The 18,465-nt window shown below is 38.0% G+C and overlaps 1 protein-coding gene across 2 annotated transcripts; it reads right to left on the bottom strand.

Moving 5' to 3' along the window:
* Nucleotides 1-967: 967 nt before the first annotated feature.
* PLEK2 (pleckstrin 2) lies at nt 968-15,285 on the bottom strand. 2 transcript variants are annotated; one of them, XM_014060230.2, is made up of 9 exons: nt 15,147-15,282; nt 12,352-12,516; nt 10,914-11,095; nt 9,697-9,770; nt 8,276-8,463; nt 7,514-7,615; nt 5,816-5,899; nt 3,281-3,359; nt 968-1,845 (listed from the first exon to the last, which is right to left on the bottom strand). In XM_014060230.2, the coding sequence occupies exons 1-9, from the start codon at nt 15,192-15,194 to the stop codon at nt 1,718-1,720; spliced, it is 1,050 nt and encodes a 349-aa protein (XP_013915705.1). In that variant the 5' UTR covers nt 15,195-15,282; the 3' UTR covers nt 968-1,717. The 2 variants fall into 2 exon arrangements, with proteins under 2 accessions (XP_013915705.1, XP_013915704.1); XM_014060229.2 differs by lacking the exon at nt 968-1,845 and having other exon boundaries at nt 2,755-3,359; nt 15,147-15,285.
* Between the last annotated feature and the right edge of the window lie 3,180 nt (nt 15,286-18,465).

The raw sequence follows: 18,465 nt of genomic DNA, 5'->3' as shown, positions 1-18,465 counted from the left end.
ATAACTTCAAGGATCTGAACATCCAGAAAATAATTATTTTGAAAATTTAGGGGTATGTGTTGACATCAGTATTTGAAAAAACAGTCAGTCCTAAATGCTCAGTCAAAAGTTTTTTCTGTTAATGTTCCCTTTAAAGTTGTTTCCAATGAAGCAAAACAGAATCCTTTCTAGGGTAGTTAGCAAATCTGCAAGTGGACCACAGATATTCATACAATTTTATATTATATAGAGTATCATATGTAAGAGACTTTTTGGAACCTATAACTACAGACTTAAAAAACCCAATCAGAAAGAAAAAAAAATATAGATGCAAACAAACCATGTTCACATGGTACGTTAGAATATACTGAATAGTAGACCTAAAAGCTTCCTAACACTGTAATTAATACTTTTTATTAAATATAATTGCCAATGGATATTCAGAGTTGTCTTGGAATTAAGAGGAAAGGAATTTTGTTTGAGATGTAGCACTTTCCCAGAGAATTCTATATTCGGGAACATTAGACTCAGCTTTGAGGTATACTTATCCAGCTTTTTAAACCTAGTAGCACCGCTCAAAATGCTTTCACTTAGTGGGATCTCAGAGTCCTCAAATGATTACTTTTTAAAAAGAAATTTTAGGAAGCGAAGGAATACGAGAGTAAAAAAATGGTTTATTTTTTAAATAAAAATATGAACATCTAAATCACCACTCAGTGTTTACACTCATGCAGGATTATATACAATGAATGGAGGTGGAATTGGAGGGGGGGGGGCATGTCAGCATCTGGAGTCCTTCATCACAGTGTTAATGGTAAAAATATAAGTGACCTTTCTAACACCAATTCTAGGTAAGTTTATGCTCAGATTATAAATACAAATTATATCTTAAAACATTTTTCCTCTCTTACTCTCACCCTATGAGAACAGCAGCCAGTTGACCATTCAGCACATGAGGCTTCTCATATTGCCCGTTCCCCCCCCCCCCCGGTGTATTTTATAGAAATGTCCCTTTTCCAAGGAACTCAATGTAATACCCGGATAGCTGTTCAGTTCCATCTCTCATTACAGGAATCCTGTAGGGCAGGTCTGACTGACAACATAATTGATTTAAAGTCATGCTGGGTCTGGTTATGAGGCAAGCAGCAAACTTTGTTCTCTCAGGAAATCTAGAGCACTATGAGTTAGAATTCCATGACAATATTAATATGATGAGCTTGCTCCTGTCTTCAAAATGTAAATACTAAGCTTTCTTATATCACAGAAACATTCTTGGTCTCCACCTTCCCGAATAATGCTGTCATTCCTGAAGCTTCCCACAAGTTAAATAGGAGGGAAGAGGCACTGCAAGTATAGAGACATATAAAGACATACAGTAGATAATTAAGGAATTTGCATGAAATCATTTTGAAAGAGCCAGATTTGGTCCCAGGATGCTGGATTTGTTAGTTTCTCCTCAGCAGCCAATTTAGCTCTATTTCAGATGGGGGTTCTGGGTAGTATATTCCAAACTGCAGACTAGTGCCAAGCAATCAACATGCATATTGCAGAATTTATGGAACTTCTGATGAAGTGGATGTGCGTCCTTGCTTCAGAGAAAAAGCCTAAATATAGTAGATCTGTCAGGTACTAACTTCATGCCAGGCTAAAAGAACTTAACCAGCAATCTCAAAAAAACCCAGTTCCTTTTTATGCCCCTGTATTAAATTGTCCCATAAATGCAACGTTGGTACATCTCCTATGTTAGTGGCTTGATTGCCTCAATCCAATTAGCTCTTTCCACCTTGGAACTAGCCTGTATGTAGTAGTGAATGTCATTCTTTGTGATGATTTTGAAGAGGTTGCCCTGCACATTTCCTTTCACTCCTGCAAAAGAAAAGAAAGTCATTGAATAGGACATACAGACAGTCTTCAACTACAACCATTCATTTAGTGAGCGTTCGAAGTGACAAAGGCACTGAAAAAGTGACTTATTAACATTTTTCACACTTAGGACGATTGCAATACCCCCATGGTCATGTGATTAAAATCCAGACATTTGGCAATATTTATGACGGTTACAATGTTTGTAGTGTCCCAGGGTCATGTGATCATCGCCTTTTGCAAAATTCTGGCAAGCAAAGTCAGTGGGGACGCCAGATTCATTTAACAAGTGTTAATAATTTAACATCTGCAGTAATTCACTTAACAACCATGCAAGAAGAGTCATAAAATGAGGCACAAGTAACTATCTCGCTTAGCGACAGAAACTTTGGACTCAATGGTGGTCATAAGTTGAGACTATCTGTAAAGAGAGCCAGTTCGGTGCAGTGGTTAAGGCTAGAAATTGGGAGACAATGAGTTCCAGTCCTCCATGAGGCAAAAAGCCAACTGGGCAACCTTGCACCAGTCACTTTCTCTCAGTCCTAGGAAGGAGGCAGTGGCAAGCCACTTCTGAAAACCTTGTCAGGAAAACTGTGAGGACTTGTCCAGCCGGTTGCTGGGACTCAAAAACTTACTCAAAGGCACACACACACACGCACAAAAGACAAAAAGCTGCTGAAGTACCAGCAATCTCTCAGAGGGAGAATGTCAGAAGATGGTGCCGTAGAAGACTCACTGAACCTGCTTTTCCATTCTGCATTACTTGTACTTTGCTTAAGTCATGCGTATATAAAATGCTTTCAAAAGTGAGACAAATGGGCCATGTGAGCAACTAAGCAATGCTGCTTACGTTTTTCATTTCTGAAGAGAAACCACAGCCATTTCTGCTGCTGTGATGGTCTTCCCCTAAGCTATCCTGGTGAAGTTGTGGTGTGTCCGTGTGTGTGTGTCCCCCGTTTTCTCTTTTGGGCAGCTGCTTTTGCAACGGCTTTGAGAAGGTTGTGCTTTTGTTTGTGTATAATATGGCTAAAATGAGAGGGAGTTAGGGTGTGGAGCATCTGTATTTTAGGTAACCCCACTCCCACTTCTTTTAAGAACTGGCCCTAGCAGAAAATCCGATCCATTGGATGGGCTCTAGGAGCTCTTTATCACAAGCATTCCTTAGCAGAAATAGTTCTATCCTGGGTGATAAAAGGAGTTCCTGGCAAAATCCTGATTCCATTTGCTCTCTTGTGTTTTGTGCTTGTCCTATATTGTGTAACACATGGTCTGGAAATGAGACAAGGGCAGAAGAAGGGGAGTGGGGGGTAACATTGGCTGCTTCCAATGCCCCTGCAAGTAATGAATGAAGGACCACCACTCCAATCTTTATCAATGAACAAAAAAAGAAAGCTATCAAGATAACAGTAAAACTGCACCTTGCAAGGTAAAAACTTGCCTGTAGGGACTCCATTGTCTTCCAGTGCTGAAACAAGACAACCACGGAGAGAAAATCCCCTAACTGGTTTGTTATCTTCCTATAGGAGAAAAAAAAAGTGGACCAATGTGAGTAAAGCAAATAATCAAAATGTTACATTCCCTTCAACAAATTTGACATAAGCAGTTAAAGTTTTGCTTCAGTTTGCTTCTATTTAAGGAGATGCTCTACAGCAGGGGTGTCAAACTCCCGGCCCGTGGACTGGATGCATCACACGCTGGCCACACCCATGCTCTGTTTAGCGAAGCGGGGTAAAATTGTGATATGTCATGTGACACTGCCATGACATGAGTTTGACACCTCTGTGATAAACCATGATAATGTTAGCATGTGGACAACTGCCTTCTAAGCTCTGCCACATGTGATTCAGGACATCTTAATATGGTTACCATTGTCAACTTGGCAGAAACTGAAACAGAAAAGTAGTGATCATGTTTTTGTCTCAGATTTTAGTTTCAACAAGGTGAGAATAGCAGCATCTTTAAATTTGTGTGACACATTAAGGCTTAGGTATAATCTCCACAGTTGATTAAAGGGTTTCAACAACCTGGGGATTAAATGGCACTTTCACAAAGACTTTACACTGCCTGAAGGCACTCCTATGCTGCCAACACTTCTATTTTTTCAGTCCTTTAAAAAGCTGTCTGAAGACAGTCTAGACTTTACTTCTCTTCTGCTGACTCATAAGAACAAGTAGCAAAGAATCCCAGCCATGCTCTGAACCCTCACTATGGTTCTAGAGAAAGAGATATTCTTACCACCTATGCACAGGGAAATGTTAAAAATCTCTTAGGTTCCTCTCCCCAACTTACTCCAATCTTGATGTATTGTGTAACTATTTTGTCATATGCAAAATCTCAGAGTGGTTTAAGGGGGGGGGGGTTGAGGCTATTTTGTTTAAAAGAGTGTTAGGGTCAGCTGATAGTTAGGAACAAGGAGTTGGGATAAGGTAAGACTTCCTACAAAAGGGTTTCTTCACAAACTTCAGAGAGCTGCAAAATTTAAAAGATGACTACAGGTAATGAGCATAACTGAGACAAGCAACTCTGTCATTAAGCAATGTGATCATTAAATGAGACATCGTGTTTTACTCTGGCTTCAAACATAGATGAGTTTGCCCAGATCTCGAGCATAAGCAGCATAGAATTACAGACTACAGGAAATGACTTGAGATCTAACCAGAGTCTTCAGATGACTCTGATAAACAGTTTATTTATTTAAAAACATATACAGTAACTGCCCATCTTATATCGAACTCTGGGTGGCTCCCACTCAGCAAAACCTTCCTAACACTTCTTCCTAGCAAAATTATGGAATAACATTGTAAAACTCTAAGCTGAGTAGCATTAAAAATCATTAGATTGTGCAGAAATGAACAGGTTGACATTGAGAATAAAGGACAAAGAGGAATCAGTGTACTACAGGACATGGAGGCGATTTTACGAGGGGTTTGAAAAAAGGTATAAATAGAAAGAAAAAGGAACAAAACATGAAATAAGTATCTCAGATGACACATGATTAATATAGGGGGAGGGAAAATGAAAAAAAAATATTAAAATGTAAAGATACAGGTGAAAAAATGATATGAATTGACATATGTTAAATAACAATTATAAAAATTTGAAAGGAAAAATAAAAAAAACTTTTTACAAAAAAAAATCATTTTATGTCAAATCTGACTATTTTTCTCCTGAACTGATTTTCATTCTCTAACTAGAGGAGAGAGAGAGAGAGAGAGAGAGGGAGGGAGGGAGGGAGGGAGGGAGGGAGGGAGGGAGGGAGGGAGAGAGAGAGAGAGAGAGAGAGGGAGAGAACAGGACTCCTATATGTATCGTATTTGCATGGGGGGACCCTTCAGCAGTATGTATCTTGCTGAAATTCCATAATATAACTTGTCTCATCCCCAAACCCAATTGTGTTTTTTTCAATGACAGAAAGCAATAACCACAAGGTATATCTGTTCCCAAAGCAAATGAGTTATATTAGGCTGCTTTTTATTTATTTTATTTTATTTGTATTTATTTATTTAGATTGTCACTCATGTACAAGATAACAGGAATAAGAATAAACAGGAATAAGAACACAGGAAATGGGTACAAATAAATGGGGACAGTAGGACAGGGACGTTAGGCATGCTGGTGCACTTTTGAACACCCCTACTGACCTTTTAAGAATGGGGTTGAAGCTGAAGTAGTCATTGACAGGTAGATTTAATTTAATACAGATTTAGATTTGTATTTAATTGGCACATCCATTTACAACTAATATGGAGACAAACTACATCACAGTGCAAACTACTCAACATGTACTCTAAGTATTATGGGCCATTTAGGATCCAGTGGAGATCTTAATGGATCTGCCCCCAGCCTTACTGAAATCCATTCAGAATTCATTCCTCCTACCCATCAGCAACAGTCTTAAGGCATTGGGGGGGGGGTGCATTCTCCAAAGGCACACATGTAGGGAGTTTCGAACATTGCAATGCCATTGTCTCACCTTTGTGGGGTCATAATAATGTAAGAAAGCAGGATCAGACCTCAGGACAAAGCGCCTGACTTTCCAGTTCTTCCTCTTGTGCCCCTGAAAGTTGGAAAATAAATTTAATTTTCTTTCTCCAAAACACGGATCTCTTGTAATTGTCAATAGTAGAGAAAGAATATGGCATTATCTGTTTACTCCCTTTTATCTTTGCAGAAGACAAGCTAAGGGATAATTCAGGTAGATCTCACTTAATAACCATTCGTTCAGAGACTGTTTGAAAGTTATGATGACACTCAACAAATGATACTTATGCCTGGACTCCAGAGTTACAGCTGTTGAAGAACTCTTGTGGTCATCGGATAAAAATTCAGGCGCTTGGCAACCTCCTCTTGAATTTGAAACCCCCATGATCAGTGGTGTGATTCAAATTTTTTTACTGTGGGCATGGCTTGGTGGGCGTGGCAGGGGAAGGATACTGTAAAATCTCCATTCTCTCCCCACACCTGGGGAAAGTTACTGCAAAACCCCTATTTCTTCCCAATCAGCTGGGATTCGGGAGGCAGAGAATAGATGGGGGTGGGGCCAGTCAGAGTTGGTATTTACCAGGTCTCCGAACTACTCAAAATTTCCGCTACTGGTTCTCCAGAACTGGTCAGAACCTGCTAAACATCACCTCTGCCCAGGATGCACTTCAACAAGCCTCACCCACCTGATCTCCCCCCATTTTTTGCAGGTCCTTTTGCTCCTGCACTCCATGGTCCTTGCCCTCCTGTCCCTAACTGATTTTCATCATCTTCTTACTTCTGCTGCTAACAAAACACACCTGGACTGGCTCTGTGAAACAGCTGCTGGCACTCAAGGCCACCTTCTTGAAGTTGTATGTAGCACAAGTAATCTTGTGAGACCATTAGAAGATGGTAAAGGTCAGTTAGGGGTGGTAGAGCACAGTTGATCTACTGATTTTATTATTACCAAAAAGCTGCCATAAATGAAATGGTTAGAAATATTTGATACATTGAAATATGTGAAGAAATACCATAATCCACCAAGTTGTTTGAATGATCCTAAATTTTTTGCCTACATTTTTTTGCCTAATTTTTTCAAGGGCCTTTGCATTCCCCAAATCAATGGCTGAATTTACAATAAGATTAGATTTTATTTAATTACATTTAACAAAAATAAATAAATATCATTAAATGATTGTTCTCCAGCATGTACTTAAATAATTTCCCCCTACCTGTCATATTACAAATTACAATTTGTAAATAAATGTTAGTGGCTTTTGAGGGCCATTCCCTAAGCTTTCAGAAGTTATGTGTGATCCTATTGCCTGCCTTCTGGTGTAGACTGTGCTGTGTAGAAATAACATTTTGCCATGCCAAAAATAAGACAATGATGCTTGCGTGTCACTTTCTGTATCAGACAGAAAGAAAAACTATGTGTTCATTAAGTCGCATATTGTGGTTAGAAGATTGCTTCTATTTATTCTCTATTTCTAACACTTCTTTTCAACAGAAACTTAGTGGGAAGAGTTTCAATTAGCTGCAATCTAAATCTTGTTCATATGTTAATTTGTTAATTGTATATTAATTAAATTGTGAGGGTTTCCTATTAAAATGCCATTTTATTTCAGAAAGAGCTTTAGAAGATACCAATTAAATATTGCCTCATCCCCATCCCATGATTATCTTGAAATTCTAAAGTCATGGTTACCTGTTTTATCAAAAAGCCTTGCTTTAAAATTGTGCCACTCAGTTCAAGTATATTAATATTGAGCTGTTCTTTAGTATTAATTTTTTTCTTATAGCTTTCAGCCTGCAATAAAAACAAAAGCATTGAACTATGTTACTAAAGAGCCAGTACAAGTTTTACAAATACTGATTTCATCCTTCAGCATGATTGATTTTCATTCATTTTTTCAAGCTTTAATCTCCAAGTTATCCTCCTCCTCCTCCTCCTCCTCCTCCACCTCCTCCTCCTCCTCCTCAGCCATTTTAATTATTTTTTAATAATGGAAAATTAAAATGGAAGGCAAATCCAGAGCTGCCCATTGCAGACTACTTGGCTGCTGTTGCTATCTTTATCCAAAGGTAAGAAGATAGCTTATTAATATAAGATGGTGCCCACCAGGAACAATTTTGCAGTGCTTAGTTGTTACTCCTAAAGCACATCCTGACAAACAATCACAGTAACAAAAATGCACAATCCAAGGAGAGATTTCATCCTTGTGAGCTGTGTTCTCCAGGGTTATATTTACATCCAAATCTATGTAGGCCACACCTATGCAAAGTCCAATTAATATCATAGATGAACGCATTGAAAGTATTTAGAAAGTACAAGTCATTTATCAAGATTTTATCATTTGTTTGCCTGCTTTTTTTCTATTTGACTGTGCAAAGTAAATTGACACAGCTAACTTCTGAATCTCATCTGTATACAGGAGGAGATTAAACTTTCAGAGTTTGCATCACTTACAAATGCATACAAGGCAGTAGAGTCATCCAAAAACTGCTCAGTCAAATCTCCATTCCTTATGGCTTCAGTGCTGCGAACTCCCACAGGTTTAATAAAATTTTCATCCATCAGCACAGAGGCCAGTGTGACTGCTTCAAGCCGGGAAGCTGCAAAGCTACTGGAAATCAACCAATCCACCAGTATGGAGCCTGAAAGGAATAAACGGAGTTAATCAGACAAACAATATCTACTGCCATCTGATCTCCAAGACAGGTAGAAGGGGAGACAGCAATACTATGTCCCTCTGATAAATTTTATACTGTATGTTGCTGCCAACATATATTTCCCAAGAAATATCTAGTTTAAAAAAAATAGAGAAGAGCAGACACTCTTAAGATTAACTTCTGGGTCCAAAAATATCCATCAGTACTTTCACAGTTAAAATATGTTGCTCCCTTCTGTATTAATAGATTACATTTACATATTCTCCTTTAAGTATAATTTTAATTCCTTCTAATTTCCTCTACTGTCCAATTTTTAAAGTTTCATCATGTTTTTTGAAGAAAAAAAAGAATTAAAAAACAAAAACATTTTTCCCATGGGAAGGATTCTTATCTCAAATTTATATGGACTCATAGTCGGTTTGTAATTTTCCAAAAGCAAAGTTTTGGAAAATGTCACCCTTTTTCTGTTTATTAAAAAAAAGTTGTTTTACAAAAAATAATCCTTAAACTCTATTCAAAATATCTTTTGCTAAGTATTGAAGCAAAATCACCCATTTTTTTCAAACTTTTCAATCCAAAAGTTCCTAATAGCTGAAAAGTTAACAAGGAATCTCTGAAAGTGATTAGAAAGGGATGCTGGTAAACTCAGTATCCTTCTGAAGAGGCTGATTCTGGTTTGACCAAGATGGCTGTTCTCTCATCTTCCAGAGCTCTAAACCCACTATTGTTTTGCAACCTACTCATGAGGAACAACTATATAGAATATGTATGTGCAATCTCAAGTCCAAGATTTGTCCAGAGAAGAATTATGAAGAGGGGGGGGGGGTGTCTACTTGCTGGCTCTTCTTCCTGTCATGATTGTTGGCTCCACACTTAGTGGAGCTGTCTTCAGTTCTCCATTTTTCCCCACAGAAGTTCTTAGTGAGTTTTATAACTGATTAGTGAGATGAATCTGAATCTGTTTGATTTAATTTAGCACTCTAACCACTAACATGCTTGCTCTAGTAGCTTCATCTTCTAAAGCATATTTCCATGCAATTTCTGAAAGGTGCCACCTGTTTTTTTTTTTTTGCAAGCAGTGGAATAAAAGAAATTGAAAATGCATTCTTTACTATTTTTCACACACTTGATAATTAAAACAGGTTCTGAAAATGTTTTCTGGTAGAAAATGTCTCTATGGAGGAGCATAATGAAGAATAAAGTTGATAACATATCTACCTGTAAAGCTTTCTTTATACAAACTGCCTTGTCTGATTCCGCTGCTGTTGTCATACATTTTGTCCACAATATGACTGGAGGAGAAAAAAATCAAAAGAGAGTCAGTGAGAAACAAACAAAAGAACCAGTTTTGTGAATTTATCCACATTCCACAGTTTTCAGCCATAGCATGCTTGCAATCAAAAAATACTCAGAACGTGTTGGGAATCCAGTGCTGCTTACATGCAAGTCGAATTAATCCATTTCTCTCAAGGGATGGCCATCCTCTATGGCCAGTAACCATGATCTCTGCTTTATTACATTGTGTTACAAAATGTTATGATGTAGTATGGAAGACTAGGATGTATTCATAGATGAGTTCCAGAGGAACTGCATCAGGAAATTTTGAGTGTATGTACAGGAAATTTTGTATACATGCAAAGAGGAGGCTGTAAACCTATTGTTGTGGCCCTCCAGTGCCCAGCAGAGTTGGTAGCAGATTCGGACAGTGAGGAAGTTGGGGAGGAACACGGGCCAGACTTGGAGTCTGGGAAAAGCTCTGACTTGTGCTCTGCATCAGAGGCAAAGATACGGCCAGGGCCGTCTGACAGTTATCAGCTACCTTCGTAGTCAGATATCAGTGAGGCAGATGAATAGCTGGAGCCTGTTCCCAGTGTGTGCATGCACAGAGTTGCTGGACAAACAGAACAGCTAAGGAACAAGGGTCAACTTGGGAGTAAGGCCACAAGTGGATGGTGAATGGCCCCTCCCACAGTGAATAAAAGAGGAGTGAAAGGAGAGAGGTGTTTGCAGGAGACAGTTAGTTCATTCCTGCATTCTTGCCAAGTATTGCAGCGTCTGAAAGATATCGGCCTGGCCACTCTCCAAGCCTGATAAAAGTAGGTAATTGTGAACTTTCTTCAAAGACTGTGGGAGAGGAAAGACTTTGCTGGTGAGGAATTCACTGTAAATTAAATAAAAGTGTTTATTGGAGCAATGACTCAGCTTCATGCTGCTGGGGAAGCCTATGTCAGAACACCTATAACCTTTCAGATGTAGATGAGCTACAATATCAAGCATCCCTTGCCACTGGCTTGGAAGCCTAGGGTTCCGGAGATCTTTGGCTCAGTAACAAGAACTATCGCCTTCTCATTCCTAACATACAGAAACCATCCTTGCTGTTTTCAGTTCAAACCAGCAGCATGCAAAAACAGATTGAGAACATATTTACCACGTACTTCAAACTGATATTTGTAGGAAGTTTGAAGGAGTTTCTCATGAGATGAAGTTGCTGAACTTGCACTGGATTGCCAGCATGAATAGCACCCGTGATATCCAAAGCCCAAATGTCACGCTCTTCTCGAGAGCAACAGTCAAGGAAATAGTCTGTGTTGGTTTTTGTCCTTAGCTTAATAACTAACTGCAAAAGAACACCATAAGAAGCAGGGTTTATAGGACTAGCCATAAAAGCAAAGGGCTTACAGCACACATCTACATATTTGACCCCAACTGAGAGTTATGTTTTATTGCTAAAAAAAGACATTCCCCCGTTAAATAAATTAGCCAAATGAGCAAGAGAGAGTTAATAATGATGATGATGATGATGATAATGATAACAACAACAATAATAACAATAGTAACAATAATAATAATATTAAACATATGGGATCTCATGCATTCAAAGATCAGTAGGATAAAAAGCTCATCAGATTTGAAGAACATCATTAGGTTAACATACAAATTTCAGTATAGCATTCAATTGAATCTGAATGAGAAAATTATTTCAATGGTTCTTTCCCTGTTCCTGATTTTCAGCCTTGAAAACAATTCCCTGCTAAACTGTTGAAAATGTATCAGGTTGTCTACCTTTAATCTTCCATTTTACTAATCAGAAAATGCAACCCTACATTACCCAACAGATCTGCAATATGCAGGGAAGCAACACAACAAGTCTAAACTAATAGAGAACAAGTAGATTTTTGCAGCTTGGGGGAGAATTGTATATTAAAATTGCATTAGGTTATTGGTTAGATTAGATCAGTTAGATTAAGCCAGCAAATACAATCACCTGAATTAGTGTAAGAACCTGATTAACTATGTCTAATGACTAAAGAGTGATTGGTTACATTGACTGGATTCACTAGGTTAGAATGATAAAATTATAGAATTAGAAGTTCTCGTTGGGGAAATCCCAGTTAAAGCATTGCAGAGAGACAGATTCTGGCCTCTGCTTCACCACATCCAGTAAAAGAGTTCAATGTTGTTATGAGTAACTGGTTTCCCAGTTGTACTATTCCAACATTTTCCAACATTGCCCATTCTCCACTTTTTTTCCTGCCATAATATCATTTTGGGAATCCTCTTTGAACAGAAAGCAGCTTTCTCAGAATATTATGCCAAGTCATTCCCAAAACCTAGGTCAGGGATGTCAAACTCGCAGTGTCATGGCGACGTCACATGACATATCATGATTCCCCCCCCCCTTTGCTAAACCGGCCATGGCTGTGACCAGTGCATTATGCATCTGGGCTGCAGGCCGTGAGTTTGAAAACCCTGACCTAGATTGTTTTATTCCCTAATTGCTTTGTCTCATTTTAAAGTCAACTCAGTAGTAAGAGAACCAAGCAAAGAATCCAACATGGAAGAACCAAGCAAAGAATCCAACATGGAACTTACCGGCCTATTCTCATATTCCAAACACGGGCAAGTAATTGTACAGCCGTCCAGAAAAATCTTTCCTTTGGGAGAAGACTCCTGCTTTCCTCCCACCACTTTATAATAGAGCAGCCTGTCCTGGAGAAGAACAAACCACCTTGCTTTCCAATTGGGGACAACGTGACCCTGCAAACAATAAAAAGAAAGAAAAAATAGCGGTTTCTGAAGCTGCTCAAAAGCAGCTCTACCTGCTACACTAATTACACAAAGCAACACGTTTATTCCGACTCATAAATTATTGCATTAATACATTTCTGATTGACAGAACTTTGAACAAAATCCTAGTCACTGAGGCTGTTACACTTATTTAAGTTTTTTCCATTATGCTTCTATTAAAATAACCCAAGGGTTATTTTAATAAGATCTATATTTTAGAGCAGAACACAGATTCATAAAAGTAATTACAATGTTCATTAAAACCATAGAATAAATATAACCAATATTGCCCCACTCACATTTACAACCCATACAGCTATTATTTTTTTTAAATGCCTTCAAGTCTAGTCTTGTTTCCAGGTTACTGTCTCCACAAGCCCCTGCAGTTTTCTTGGCAACTGCATTTTTTAAAGGAATGATTTGATATTTCTTTCTACCTACAGCTTAGAGTGTCTGACTCAAAGACAACCAGTTGGCTTCCTGTCTACAACGAGTCTAGAACTTACGGGCTCCCATTTTTCAATCTTGCACCTTTAACCGCGATGTCTCTCTACTGTTACAGATGATACTATATTATAATAAAAACTAAAAGATTTTGAATAATAGAGGTATTTCATTCTGAAAGAAAAAAAGCAACCAGCCCATATTTACTGAAAATTAGGTAGAGTTGTGTTTAATCTGTTAAAAAGACTTTCAGATAAAATGTGAAATTGATAGTGAAATTGCCCTGCCCTCTTCATGGAATTTTACTAACAGTCCAGAAGGTAATATAATTTGTGGTATTAGCCTACATTTCCTCATTGGTTTTCAAACTGCAACCGGATAAAAATCCGAAACTCTCCCCTTGTGAAAAGTGTATTACATCTTCTTTCTCCTAACAAATCTGGACACCAATAAGACTGGGTGTTTTCCTTTCTCTATTCCTTGCTGTGTACTTCTTTCAGAACTTATAGGGAAGTGCTGAAGATGGGAGAGAAAGGAATGGCTTTGGAAGCAGAAATGGAAAGGTGAACCAGGTGAGAAAGGAGTGGCGCCTTCAGACCCTCATCCACCACTATCAGGAACAGCTCCTCCCACTGTATTTTAGACATGCATTTTCCTGTATATACCTGTCGAAAAATTGCACTTTTGTCCCGGTACATGTGCTGTATTATATAACTATCCTTCCTCATTCATAAGACTGCTGATAGAATTGTCATACCTTTTCTCTCTTTTTCTTTTACAAGTGATATCTATTTAAGGAAAATAAAGCATGGCTTTCTGAGGTCCGTTTGATTGGTAGGAATAGAAGCTCTCTGGCTCAAAGCCCTTTTAATTCTCACTGTGTTCACAGTGTTTTTTGGACTTTCCATAAAGCTCTGAGAAATCATTAAATTCTTACAATATATCGCCATAGGTGATTTCAGAGAAGGCGTCTATTGTACAATCATTCTGTCTAGCTGACAGAATTTTATTCTGAGATGGAAGGTGTTAAAGCACAGATCATCCTTCAGATGTAATCTTTTCCTTTTTTTTTCTCTCAAAAAGCTGCTATGGACAAAAAAATGCCATAACTCTTCAGTGCCTCTCATTTGGTAGTGTTAGGCACTATTTGCATGGTTCAGAATGTAGGAATCTAAAACATTATGCTGTTACAGTGGAAAACTGTTTTTATGACAGAAATTGTGACAAAATGTCATTAAAAGCCACTATTGAAAGTACCTCTCAGGAGATTCAATTGCAGGTCTCAAAGTGAGGGGGGGGGGAGAGGGATGAGAGTTTAAGTGAAGAGCTGCTGAATTCGCATATATCAAACATTTTCAGATTAACTCAAAAGATCTCAACAAACACAATGCACATTTGATACATTCCAATTGTTAACTGATTAGGTGCTTGTGATCTGTCTCTCATGTAATCTTCATTTGCATAACCAACCTGTCCTTCCCTCTCCAACTCATTCCATCATTCTAATTGAAATCTTATATCAGTTTAGTTGCACTTTGCAGTTGTTGAAGTGAGCTGACAAAAGTTTGCCTGTTATAAAAAGGGTTAGTTGGAAAACATGTTACCACACTCTTTCTGAATTTTTGCTACCAAAGATCAACACAGCTGTCCTCCTACCACACCTACTGTAAAGGTGGAAATATGTGTGCTGAGCCTCAAACCGCTCATCAAAATACTTGCTACATCATGCCCATTGGTGGTGTCCATTGGAAACTCCAAAGAAAAATGTTACATTTCTGAAAATGTAAAAGTCAACTGCACATCACTTACAATGGATCTACAATAATTCAAAAGCTGCAAGACAAGGGCCTATCTAGGGGCTGCCTAAGAACATAAATTGGAAAAAGGAGGCAAGGATACAAATGAAATTAGAACTGCGAAAGAAAAGGAGGAGAGATCAATTTTGTAAGACATGTTATCCCAGTTCCATTCCTTCATCCTTGCCTAGTGACCACGGGAGAGCTTCCAGGATCATTTTGTTATTTCTAAGATTTATAACTTTTTTTCCTAGTCAGTTGAAGTTATTCAAAATCATTTAAACAATAATAAATAATCTTATTTAAACAAGGTGTTATAATTAAGCCTCCGAGTTAGAGATCAGGGGGAGGAAGTCTTACCTTTTTAACTAGAAAGCCCTCTTTCAGGATCCCCCTCCCTGCTTCCATGGTGGGCAAGAGAAGAAAGCGCCTGTTGAGAACCTTGCAGACAGCTGCAAACCGGTTCTTCTGAAAGTGAGGTTTTAAGAGGCAGGCTGACTTTCTTCAGCCCCGCTCCAGAGTGACGCCTGGTCCCCTCCCTGCTCAAGGTAAAGAAAGCAAACACTGAGCTGGCAATGAGAGAACACCTGTCCTTATGGTGAACAAGGTCGCTCCTATTTACAGTTGTAAAGGCTCAAACCGACGAGTGCCTCAGGTAAGATGAATCAGCCATCTGATTACACATCACGGGAAGACATTCCTGTAGTACGTGGAAGCCAAGAATTTACCGCGGGCCACAACGTTTTGCTTGCTGGGAGTTTCCAAGGTTTGATATACAGTAAAATGCCCTGATTGTTAGTGTATTGCATATACTTCTGAGTCGGTGGGATGTGGGCAGCAGTATGTTAGTTTAGAAAATAGTTTCTAGAATAACAATCCTGGTTTGTGCGGAGTAGCCTGAACAACATGCTTGGGATAAAACTAAGCTTTGGTTGAGGTGTTGTAGCAAAATTTGGCCAAAATTGATTGCACTGTTTTAATAGTGTAGGAAGTTAGTACCCACTCCGCTCCTAGAAGAATGAAACATCCTAGGAAATATTTAAAAGGCAGAATATATATTATGTTACAAATGGTTTGGTTGGTCACTAAATCCACACCTTCTCTGTCTTACTAAAATATTATATAAAAGCCTTGATCAAAACCAATCAATTGGTTTTGATCAAGATCAATTTCTATGGTCTGGGGATGAATATGGCATACAGAAAATTTCTGTCTGGAATATAAAAGGAATGCATGATAAATAGCAAGAATTGGCAGATGACATGGAAGAAAGAAAAATATGTTATGTATCTGTGCAGTTAAGAAAAAAGAAGGATGTTATAAATCTTAGTAAAGGTGTCCTAATGTTGTGGAATACAAATGATGAATATGTGCAGGAAAGTGAAGGTATAGGTTTAATTATGAGTGAAATGACTAGAATGAATGTCAGAAAGGAGAAGAATTGATGTCATCTAAATCAGGGGTCTCCAACCTTGGCAACATTAAGTCTGGTTGACTTTAATTCCCAGAATTCTGGGAGTTGAAGTCCGCCAGGCTTTAAGTTGCCAAGATTGGAGACACCTGATCTAAGTCAGTGTTTTTCAACCTTTTTTGTGCAAAGGCACACTTTTTTCATGAAAAAAATCACGAGGCACACCACCATTAGAAAATGTTAAAAAAAATTAACTCTGTGCCTATATTGACTATATATAAAGTAATTTTCCCACGGCACACCTTACACTATGTCACAGTGGTTGAAAAACACTGATCTAAGTTGTTGTTGAGCTGTGGGAATGTAGAAACTTCTAGGTTGGTGTTAGTTGTGTATTACCTCCAGTGAAGGATAATAATGAAAGAATGAGAAATGTTTTGGGGAAAAAAAACACAATGCAACATTTTGAATGAATGCAATTCAGAGGAAAAATATTTTGCTAGGCGTTTCAAATGTATGAGTGGAAAGGAGAAGAGACAGTACAGAAAAAATTATTGGGAGATTTGGAAACATAAGAATGTAAGAGAACAATAAGTATCTGTTAGAAAAATATCTGTTTATTCCAAATACTTTGAATCATGGAATTATAGGGTGGTTGGAAGGGACCTTGGTTTAAGCGTTTCTTTATATGTAAACATGATAGAATAATTAATATAAACCTGAAAACATTATTTGATTATTAGGAATGGTTGAGGTAATTAATGAAACACAGTAAATTAATGAAAAGTTGTAAATAAAAGACAATTTTTGCAAGCGTAAACAGTGGATTTTGGGGAATGTATGAACAAATATTAGAAGATAGATCAAATTTTTATTATAATGAATAGAAAACAGACATATGGAAAGAGGATGTGGAAGCTTCTTGGAAAAAGGTAACAAGAATTATGTTACATAATATTACAGAAGTACAGTATACGTATTTGATTAATGGGAAGTGTGAAAAAGATGTTTTTACATGATGAAGTGAAAGAAGCTGTGGTTTAAAAAATGTATATAAGATGTATGCACAAATGCTGCAAATGAAGATGAGACAACTATATTTGTAAGAAATGCTTTAAGTGCTTGGTAGTAAGGATGTCTTGGTTGGAAATACATTTATACTTTTCCATGCACATGATACCATGTTATTGGTAGAAAATCCAAATTATTTGCAGTGAGACTTAAATTGTATAATGTAGTGAGATATATGGCTCTAAAAATTAACATATCAAAGTTTAATTTAGCTCTGTGCCATGGAGAAAATAGAATGAATGATTGCAATAATAGAGACTGTGGTATACTGCAGTTTGGTGTAGACTGCATACTGGGAGTTCATTAGTTCTACTTTCACTTTAGCCACAAAGCCAGCTGGGTAAGGCCAGTCACTCTCTGTCACCCCCAGGAAGGAGGTAATGGCAAATCTGCTTGTGAAAACTTGCTGCGAGAACTGAGTAGTCTTGTTTGGACAATTGCGAGGAGTTAAGGCACCAAAACAACAACAATAAATAAAAAAAGAAGTCCTATTTATATTATAGCCAGACATTTTAATCCAGATTTAAAATTAAAATATATACAAGAGATCTTTAAGGCAAACATGACATAACCTTGGAACAAATAGTAATTGGGTATTTCCAAAATTTTGATTTGCTACTGGTATTTTGTTTCCAGAATAGGAGACATTTATGAGGCTGAATGCTTCCTTCTGTGTCTGATAATGGGTAAATAATCATAACACCACTACCCCCGCCCCCGAAAAGGATAAAGATAGCATAAATTAAATAAGAAATGCTTCAAATGTTCTCTTTCTGGCAATAGATAACCAGATGTTTCCAAGACATCTACGGACTCTCAAAGGAAAATGCATCTGAGCAATAAGGACAACATGATTGGACATATATGTAGTCCTTGACTTACACCCATTCATTCAAGAACTGTTCAAAGTTAAAATGCCCTGAACAAATGGTAGATATGACTAGTTCTCAGGCTTTTGACTGTCCCAGGACCCCTACAGTCAAGTGATTACAATCTGGGTGCTTGGTAACTGGTTTAAATTTATGACTAAATGCAGCACCTCATAACCATGTGACCTCCATTTGTGACCTCCTTGTGGCTTCCTCAGAAATTTAGTGGGTTAGCTGGGGATAAGTCTCCCTGAACCAGTCCCCCAACCCCTCTGCATTCACACCAAGCTGGCCACTTAAGTACTCCCATGCACCCTTCCCGAGTAGT

The sequence above is a fragment of the Thamnophis sirtalis genome, unplaced genomic scaffold (assembly GCF_051295495.1).
Source record: "Thamnophis sirtalis isolate CommonGarterSnake01/CBP01778 unplaced genomic scaffold, rThaSir2_p1.2 scaffold_1, whole genome shotgun sequence".
NCBI classification, from domain to species: Eukaryota; Metazoa; Chordata; class Lepidosauria; order Squamata; family Natricidae; genus Thamnophis; species Thamnophis sirtalis.
This window is presented reverse-complemented; position numbering and strand designations above follow the sequence as displayed.